Source organism: Ictalurus furcatus, chromosome 25 (genome assembly GCF_023375685.1).
Source record: "Ictalurus furcatus strain D&B chromosome 25, Billie_1.0, whole genome shotgun sequence".
Classification (NCBI taxonomy): Eukaryota; Metazoa; Chordata; class Actinopteri; order Siluriformes; family Ictaluridae; genus Ictalurus; species Ictalurus furcatus.
In genome coordinates, this window is record NC_071279.1 from 1,087,501 (window position 1) to 1,097,500 (window position 10,000).

Consider the following 10,000-nt stretch of genomic DNA (forward strand, 5'->3'; position numbering starts at 1 on the left):
CTCTGTTACATGATCAAAACCAAACAGAGTTCGGGACTGAGGAACACACGCGTGTGAGCGTGCACTCAGGAGCATCATCACCACCCTGACAGCTTAATCTCCTGCAGCTTCGAGATTAGTAAAGACTTCTGCAGGTAAAGGTCAGGGTTTTGACCGAGCTCGTCAGCGGCTGCTAAAGTGAAATGGCGGAACGTCGTGCGGGTCGATCTGGAACACGGACGGACTGCTGGACGGGAACGGTTCATCCTCCACGTTGGTTTGGGATGTGACCGACGACAGGATCAGGATCAGGAAGTGCAGACAGATTCCGAGCACTGCCATGGCGATCTTCTGCTTGGAGAAGTCAAATGCCAGACAGTCTGAAAGCGTTCCCTCTGTAGAGGATAAACTGCGGCGTCTCTCACAGTGCAGAGCGTCTCAACCTTTTCTAACTAAAACCCCCCCAAGCCTCCCCCTATCATCCCCCCCCCATCTTTTCTATATCAAATCTGTGTATATATAACCTAATCTATAATCTGTTTTTGATAGATAGATAGATAGATAGATAGAATGAATGCCGGAAGCAGGTTACATGAAGACTGTAGCTGCTAGTTTTTAAAATTATACACAGGACAAGTGTTTCGTATGTCTGGCCACGCCCCCTTCCCTTCCCTTCCCATCCCCTCCCCCACACCAAGAGCCACAGGTGATGGTAAACATATTACACACGATGTCTCAGGCCTAGTGATGTAGCTGAGGTCGAAACGGTCAGAGCGAGAATTCAAACACCGTGATCGTTTAGGCCACGCCCACTTTTACATCAGAATCCGGGTAAATTGCGTGGCATTGCGTCACACCCATAACGCACACCAAAACGATCACGGAAATGGGTACAGGATACAAACAGTGCATTCGGATCTGAACAGGTTCATGTGAGGATTTGAGCGCTGTGGTGTGAATGGAAAGAGGACGCTACAGGACGAGCTCTCGCGCTGTAATAAAACATCTCTCGTGCTGAGGTGTTGAGGATCCAAGCTCGCTCGTGATGCAGCTGTGATTTCACCGTAACACACTTGTGTGATGGAAAGCTCTCGCTCGACCTGCGGCTGCCCTCTGGAGCTTCATTCCTCTTCATCCTGATTTCCCATGACGGGTCGTTAGGCAGCTCCTGGTGCTCACGTTCTCTCCGCGTTCTCTCAGGAGGACGCTGATGGAGTCATGCACACAGCTTTGGGTAGAAAAAAACGCAGCAGGTCACAATAACATGGTCTGGATAACCAGTGATGAGGATCAATAATAATAATAAGAAGAAACACAGGATATTACAGTTTCAGTCAAATGACAGACACACACTCGGGATGCTTGTTGGTTTTTCCAATCCAGAATCCAATTTCCGGCGCCGTGACGTGGCGAGATGTTAATCAGGGAGATACTAAAGCGTGCTGGCGTGAGCGTGGGCTCGGTGTTTACTCTGCATCACATGACCACGTAGCACCTCGGATACCAACAGGATTATTACAGGACACACCTGTGTGGGATTGTTTGTTCGAGGAAACCGTGAAATCCGATCAAAGCGTTACCGTGACACCGGGTCACGTGATCCATTTTTGATTTCTGTCGCACTATTAATGGAAACTTGGCACGGGTTTTAGGAAGAACAGCGAGGTGTGCAAGCAGAGCTGTGTGTACAGCTTTATTTAAAGAGGATGAAAAGCACATCTCAGGTCGTGACATTTCAGTAATCGCGTCACTTCAATCCAAACACCTCGCTCCTCTGGCCGCTGGGCAGTGACCGGATTTCAGACTAACCTCAGGCCGCTTGTGTCCATGCGAGCTCGGGCTTCTCCTGCTAAACCAGTTAGAAGAGCGTTAGCGTGGGTGAACTGGAGCCGAAACGCTTCATACCTGCTCAGGTGGATCAGGAAAGGTCGTCAGGTCAGAGGATACGATGTTCTCGTCATGCTTGTGCGCTCGTTTATTATTATGTTTCCAACCTGACGAGCAAACAAAGGAGTGCTGCGGCCTTTCTGTAATCTTTTTATTGATTTATTCAGGTCTGAAGGATGCTCAGATTGTCTTAAGAGTTAAATTCCACTCAGAAACACAGTAAATATATTATACAGAATTATACAGAAACATTTGTGAAGTAACCAGTGATCCTGGTGATAATCTGATGTCACAAAGAGACATTGTTATTATTATTATTATTATTATTATTATTATTATTATTATTATTATTATTGCTAGCACAGGTACAATGGAGTTTAGTGGGAGAAACTCATTTCAGCAATCTCAGATATAAGTAATAACGCTCAGGCTTCTCTGTCGGGTTTTGCTCAGAACGCGAAGCAGCTGGACGACGCGGAGACTCGTCTCGGCTAGCGAGACGTCTACGAGATACCGACCGAGACGGTGTCAGCATGAAAGCTTTGGAAGCTGATGTACTTGAGCAGAGTGTACAGATGGCAGACTAAAGCGCCGCCGCATCGCTTTCTCTAGGCAGAGATGAAGCGAGAGATGAAGCTAAAGCCCACCAGCAGGTAGTCGAACGGCATTGTGGGTAATGGTGGACACTGTCAACCGAAGAAATGAAAACAGACCGACATGATGAAAGAACTCGAAAAAAAAAAATCTTGAACACTGTTGTTATATTGGAAAGATTAATATGCAAATCGTTCATGGGGGAGTTTCCCTGCATGATCTGGCTCCGCCTACTTATCCAGCCTCCTTCCTTTATCCCTGCATGCACGCTCTGATGATAAACTGAGAGATCAGATAGCTGCACTCTGTAAACAGTGGCCAATTGTGGCTGGACATGGTATTAGAGGGGTGCCATTACTTTTATGAACAATGTCTTTTCTCGTGATTTTGGTGCCTTAGCACGTCACTGCCGATATTTCAGGGTTCACGGTATAAAATGTTGGGGGATTAGTACAGTACTGCAGGGGGAAGGGATATGATGCTTCATGCTGCAGGGTTCAGTAGGAGTCCACGTCTAGCAGGAGAAAAGGAACGACACGAGCGCGGAGCGGAAGAGGAGCGCGGTGAGCCGAGCTCCTGCAGGTACAGACGCGTCACTCCTCACAGCACTCGGCTTGGTGTAGATGTACGGGTGGTCCTGGATTTCAAATACCAGAAGACAAAGAGAGAGAGAAGAGAATAAATAATAAAAAAAACAATGAGCAGGAAATGGATGAAGTTTGAAGAGAAGGTGATGAGATTTGTAAAACAGTAGAAGCTTTACCGGAGGAGGACACATGAGCTGAATCGGGGTCGAAAAACTCTCAACCATAAACTTCTCCCCTTCAGGCTGGAACTGAGACGTGATAAAGAGAAGGAAAGCCATCAGAATGGGTCTCAATGCCGCAGCGAGAGTGTGTGCCTAAAGCCCTATTCGGACGGGATTCGTTTTCCACCTGGATAAATCTTTGGTCAGTTTAGTCAAGTGATGATCTAGACCCGATGTTACTGCGTAATATTACAAGAGTAGAAGCAGCTCTTCTAGACCGTTTATTATGACTGTGAAGGGAATTTCAGCTCTTTCAGCGAATCAAATTATTTGACTCAGATGGCCAACGAGTCGACTCTTTCGGCTCCCGAACGGCTCGTATGCTACGTGTGCGTCGGCTCGAAAGGTTCACACCCATCGGAGCTGTTTCAGTCATTAGCTATGTTTCCATACAAGAAAAAAAATCGGAATGCCGCACAAAACATTTTTGCGAATAAAGCGACGTTCCCATCGCACGCGTTCACGAGGAAAAGAAATCGTCACTTCCGGCGACACTGGTGCAAATTAATGGTACAAACGGAAAGGCGTGAAAGCGGGGAAGCCACGGTGGCTCTTTTTCCCCCAATATAATAAACGACTTCAGAGCGTGCAGACGACACGCTGTCTCACACCGCCTGCTACCGTGCGGATGTCGGAATCGCGTGAGACGGTTCCGAGGGTGATCGTTCCAAATCATCTCGACGACGGACTTTAGCTCAGGACTTTCAGAATGACTGAAACAACATTTGAGATGATGTGGAACTTGACTGGTCCACTGGTTGGTCCAGGTATGCAGACCCACGCGCCCCAGTTCCCTCAGACAAACACACTGCGCTCGTTTTACTTTTCTGTGCCAATTATCCAATCACATGATTTGGTGAGGCAGTCACATGACTTTTTTGATGCGCATCCAGGAGTATATTGGGTAAATGTGGGCAGGGGTAGCTCAGTGGTGTCGGTCTACTGCTCAGAAGGTCGTGAGTTCAAGCCCCAGCACCACCAAGCTGCCACTGCGGGGCCCCTGAGCAAGACCCTTCACCCTCAGCTGCTCGGATGTATGAACGAGATAAACGTAAGTCGGTCCGGATAAGAGCGTCTGCTAAATGCTGTGAATGTAAGTGTGTTTCCATCGTCGTTCATACGCACGCCTTCTTATCGAACGCAAAAACGATCCGTCTCACCCGAGCGCACGAGTCCTTTCTGCTCATTTTGGAGATTGTATTCGCGTGTGTCGTTTCCATCCGGCGTTTTATTCTTACGCGCATGGAAACATAGCTATTGGAGCTTGAAGCTCCTAGAAAAAATCTCTGCAGGACTTCGTTTCACATCCACAACAAACGTCCAGCAGACAGAAAACATCTTTCCAACATCTCTCTCATGCTAAACTCACCATGTTGTTCCAGAGACCCTTGGCCAGCTCTTCGTGTCCTTTAATGGTGAAGTGGAAACAGTCCGGGGTGAAGAAGCTCATGTCAATCTTCCCGTTCTTACCAGAAGAAGAGAGGTGCAAGCCAGCGTTACAGCACACACACGAACGACTTCTCGGGGATTTGACTTCATGGTTTTTTTGTTTAATCAAATGAAATGGGTTTACTTTAGAGCGGAACCGAAAACTCTGTTCAGATTGTCTATGTATAATATAGTTAACGCCACACTAGCTGCTGGCTAGCTAAACTCCTAGCTTTAATCAGTTTATGCTTGGCGTCCACATTTCCCGGTTGCCTAGTAACCGTGTTTTTTTTTTTTCCTCTTCTCAGGCTGAAAACACAAAGTGACATTATCAAGACGGACTCTTACAGGAAGTCGTGGAGGGTCTGCGTATTTCAGAAACGGCTGAAGAACCACAGCGAAGTCGCGTTTATAGAACCGGTCAGTACGGAGAAGCTGCTCTAGAGCTTTCTGGGAGAACAACAACAACAACAAAAGAAGTAATTTAGCACATAAAAAAATATATATAATAATAATAATAATAATAATAATCATCTTTATTTACTGTATATAGCCTGCTTGAGCTGAGTGAAATGCCGGCTCTGCTACTTCAGAATATCAGCAAGATAAACCATTTACAGATTAGAATTCCTCAGAAGTCGTGATTCGATTACGTTTGATGATGCATTTCCTTTTAAATCGGGAACAGCCAATAGCGTTCGAGATACGCCCCGCCCCCGCCCAATCTACACAACCTTAGTGCCCTAGTTAAACATGGAGAGCAGAGAAGAGTCTAATGAAGCTTTTTTTTTCCAGCTGTGGAGGATTTCTGCGTCCACGCCTGTCCACTTTAAGCACGACGGTTTCCTAGGCAACGAGATGCTGTGAGTTTGTGGAGTTCTGCCGTGTGCTTTTTAGTCAAGGTCACGCGTGACGGAGAACCGCAAGGTCGTCGCCGGGAGATGAAAGCAATTCCAAAAAAAAATCCATAAATTTGGATGAATAAGACTCGCTGTTCAATCAGAACAAAAGTAATGGCACCGTCTAAAAGAAGGAAGAGCTGCATTACTGCAAGATTTAGTCATGTTTAAGAGGTGCTTTTCTCACCGTGTAGTCAGCATTAGTCTGTTTCAGATTTATCTTGACCTTTTATGGAGGTTTGTGGGCGTGGCTAAGTGTAAATGAGCCGTGGCCGTGCTTGGCTGATTGAAGTGACGCCAGTAAGAAAATCAGTGAAAACTTTTATCCAGCGCGAATTACACCCTGAGGAGCTGAATATGAACGAAGAACAATAAGGAACCTAAAACAGAACCCTGTGGGACACCGTAGCACACTCTACATTACCACAAAACATTACCACTGACGCCAACACCTCGCTCACTCAGACACTTCAGCATCCCATAATCAAGTACACACCGCCACCACGGAGACGCCACTGAGCGACCTGTAGAGGTTTCATTCCCTGATGCACAGGGTTTTATCTTCACACCTGGAACTGGAGGTTGATGTCAATCAGCTCTTTAAGCTCAGCAGAGTCCGAGGCTGGCTTCACCAGACACGAGCAGAAGGACCTGAGGAGATTGGACCAGGTTTGTGTAGAACGAATTAACGTCCCTCGTGGGACACTGAATTACACTTCTTTAAATTAGACACTTAATTCAACTAGGTTTATTTCAAAATAAATAAATAAATAAATAAATATACGCCCCCTTAATCGGTTGGTTTTCATTTCTGAAGTTTGAGAAGCTCGATCACAGAGACGGGATTATTTATTATTCATATAAGGAGACTGCAGTGTTAGTGGAATAAATTGTAACTGATGAATCAAATTCCCATTTTGCCTAGATTTAATTCCCACTGTCTTATCTATTTATTTATTTATTTAAATCTCCTGTTTAAATCCTATCCAGAGGAACATGTACAGAACCTCTGGAGTAGACAGCCAGGCGTGGGCTTCTGCACCTCCCTCAGCGTCTCCATGGGTAAAATCTGAACCACGTTCACGATCATTCGAGGAACCTGAAGACAAATAAAGAAACAGCGATGGAAATTCCAGTCGGATGAGTCGACTCAGCTCACCAGTAAGAGTCGACTCTTTCGGCTCCTAAACGACTCGGTATCTTTTTTGTTGTTTTTTTTTTGTTTTTTTTCTAAGACGGTCAGAGTCGTTGCTCTAACACTTAAAATGTTCAGTTAACAAAACACTTCACCTGGAAGGGCTTGGGTAGAGAAGTGGATTAATACTGGGATTAGTCGGTGGTGGAGTAAACAGTGAGGCGGAGGGTAAAGACTGGAGCTGGGTGATATCATGAGATCATATCAACATCGTGATAAATGATGGAATGGGATATTTTTATATGATGGATATCGCAATATATTTTCATTCATTATTTAAAACAATTACAAACAGACTGGAAGCAGCTCATGTGCTCCATATTTTGTACTTCATTTTTATTTCATTTAGATTTTTAACTGTTTCACCTTATCAGAGTTAAAGATTGTGATTTATTTGTATAAACTGCATTATTTTTGTGGACATTAAATAAAGTTTTTTGTTTTTGTTTGTCATTAAGCAAACCTTCACATCGTGTGATGCAGAAACGTCTGAGAGAAGACCTATCGATGTGATGTTTTCCTCATACGGCCCACTTGTACACGAGACCGTGTGAGGGTTAGAGTCAGAGTTAGAGTCAGAATCAGAGTTAGAGTCAGAGTTAGAGTCAGAGTCAGTGTCAGAATCAGAATTAGAGTCAGAATCAGAGTTAGAGTCAGAATCAGAATCAGAGTTAGAGTCAGAGTTAGAGTCAGAGTCTGTCAGAATCAGAATTAGAGTCAGAATCAGAGTTAGAGTCAGAGTCAGAATCAGAGTTAGAGTCAGAGTCAGTGTCAGAATCAGAGTTAGAGTCAGAGTCAGAATCAGAGTTAGAGTCAGAATCAGAGTTAGAGTCAGAGTCAGTGTCAGAATCAGAGTTAGAGTCAGAGTCAGAATCAGAGTTAGAGTCAGAGTCAGAATCAGAGTCAGAGTCAGACGCGGCTGCAGGATAATCAGTGATTTGAGGAAAGCCGCAGCTCCGTCACGCGAGTGCAGGAATTAATCTTTAACCGTGTAATATGATACAGATTTACTGCTTAATCAGATTTAATTGAATTATGGAAGATGACGAGTAGTAAACATTAGCAGTAGATATTTGAACCCTTTTGTGCATAAATGATTTAAAACGCAGATCCAGACTGTTTTCATTTTCCTTTTTTTCATTTTCCTATCATTTTTAATCACATTTATAATCACACAAAAATTTTAATATCCAATATTAAAGAGTAAATGGATTATGCATGAGTATAAAAGACATATTATTTCAGGTATGCCTGAAATAATAATAATTATTATAATTATTTATTTATTTATTTATTTTTAATCTTCCAATGTTTTTTGTTTTTTATTAACATTTAGGTCTAATATATATATATATATATATTACATACTTATATACTATATTATATTAGCTTATTTTAAAGCAAGTTAGTTGAGTCTGGCAAAAAACAACAACATTTATTTTCCTTTAAATAGTTTGTTATGGAGAAAGTTAGTGAAGAGGATGATGACGGAGAGAGCTACAGATGATTATATTCATTTACAGTACATCTCTCAGCTGATCTGGAGGTGATTTACAGCTGATATTTTCCTAAAATATATATATATATATATATATATATATATATATATATAAAGAGCTTTAAAATGGACTGTACGTGAGCGTGGACACGACGTGTGAAAGGGTTCATAATAAAGGAGTGTAAAACCTGCACATTTACTCATAATGAACTCCTGCGTTCTCATCACAGGCTCTCGTTCCACACACCGGAGACGGAGGAATTTATCGGTAAATCGTCCGCAGGTGCGTTCACACCAGGAATCAGGTGTTTGTGAAAATCCAGCTGGTTTGAATTTGGTTTGTGTAAACGGACGCACATGGAGCGTCTAAAAAGAGGTTTATTTTTCTACCTCGTTCATCAGCATCTCCAAGGACGTGGCCATGTAGTGGATGAAGTTCTCCACTGAGAACAGCGACTGTGTGAATAAACAGAGGAACAGAGGAATGAAAAGGACGGAGAGGCTCTGAGTGAAGTTACACACTCACTACTATGATACTGGAGTAAGAAGAACAATAATACGGATATAGATACAGATATAAATACGCTGTTACACGTCCACACTAAACACGTTTCACGGGTGGAGCAGCTGGAACTCTCGACCTTGTCCTTGCAGTAATCACAGATATCGTTCATGCCGATGAGAACCGTCAGCAGTTTCCAGTCCTCATCGAAGTTAATGTCCTGAAGTTAAAATACCATCATAAATTTCATTCATTACAGAATTAATCACAGGGTGAAGAGCGGGAGAGCTTCTGAGAGCATCATCAGTAACACTCCCCTCCCTACAGGCTGGGGGTCTCACCTCTAACGTCTTCAGGGTGTCGATCAAATGCCGAGTCTGTCCAGGAAGATTACTTACACACACACACACACACACGCACACACGCACACACACACACACACACACGAGCACACACACACACAAGTGTGTATTTCACTTTACACCCATAAAATTGTTCAGAAGGTGTTGATTAATGTTCTGTAACGGAAACCTACAAGGTGTTGTGTCCCGACACGGCCAGATTCAAACCCGTCTCACTGAGCGGAGCCGGGGTACCGTGCACGGTTCTGCTCCGAGCCGGACCCACAAGATCAGGGTTAAAGAGTCTGAGGATGTCTGAAACGCACACACACACACACACACACACACACACACACAGTGCAGGTATGAAGGGTGGCATTAGTAAAGCTGGAGAACCAAAAAATAAATAAATAATCAAACATGAAGCGTAACACTGGAGAAGAACCATTTTTAGTTCCCTTAAGAACCTTTTGGTGGCTGTCTGAGCCACAGGGAACAACAGAGACCCCACTGTAAACACAGGTAAAGGTAGAACCCTGTGGAAGGATCTTTGTGGTAATAAATGAGAAGTTTGTTGTGGCAAAAACAAACCCTGATCTGGACTGAAGAGATCTTCCAAGAACCAAAAAAATACGTTTTTTTGTTCTCCTTCGGCAAAACCTCGTTTCTGGAGGCTTTACTGTTTAGAGAGGATGAGGACCATGTCTGTGTATCTGATGATGCTTTAGAAATAAAGTTGACAGAAAAGCTTCTTTGAATGATGTCTCAGGGGAACTATGGGAAGAATGCGAGCTGGTGGAGGCTGCGTGATGCTCTGGGGAATGTTCTTCTGGGAAAATCGGGTCCTGCATCCATGTGGATGTTATTTG

At 43.9% G+C, this 10,000-nt stretch overlaps 2 protein-coding genes across 6 annotated transcripts in view; one reads left to right on the plus strand and one right to left on the minus strand.

Annotated features, from left to right (window-relative positions):
• Nucleotides 1-10,000, plus strand: part of gmds (GDP-mannose 4,6-dehydratase) — a 300,682-nt gene that overhangs the window by 228,728 nt on the left and 61,954 nt on the right. The gene's annotated exons all lie outside the window — the stretch shown is intronic.
• The window catches only part of LOC128600980 (phospholipase B1, membrane-associated-like), a 9,111-nt gene continuing 1,413 nt past the window's right edge, over nucleotides 2,303-10,000 (minus strand). Inside the window, exons 3-12 of one of the 3 annotated variants that reach the window (XM_053613809.1) lie at nucleotides 9,326-9,446; nucleotides 9,132-9,183; nucleotides 8,861-9,010; nucleotides 8,679-8,744; nucleotides 6,603-6,694; nucleotides 6,165-6,246; nucleotides 5,045-5,146; nucleotides 4,638-4,733; nucleotides 3,224-3,295; nucleotides 2,303-3,097 (exon numbers count right to left, since the gene is read on the minus strand). In XM_053613809.1, coding sequence (XP_053469784.1) covers nucleotides 2,975-3,097; nucleotides 3,224-3,295; nucleotides 4,638-4,733; nucleotides 5,045-5,146; nucleotides 6,165-6,246; nucleotides 6,603-6,694; nucleotides 8,679-8,744; nucleotides 8,861-8,962 — 735 coding nt within the window. In that variant the 5' untranslated portion in view covers nucleotides 8,963-9,010; nucleotides 9,132-9,183; nucleotides 9,326-9,446 and the 3' untranslated portion in view covers nucleotides 2,303-2,974. Of the gene's footprint in view, nucleotides 3,296-4,637; nucleotides 4,734-5,044; nucleotides 5,147-6,164; nucleotides 6,247-6,602; nucleotides 6,695-8,678; nucleotides 8,745-8,860; nucleotides 9,011-9,131; nucleotides 9,184-9,325; nucleotides 9,447-10,000 lie in introns of all 3 variants that reach the window. The other 2 variants (XM_053613808.1, XM_053613807.1) reach the window with 2 other exon arrangements.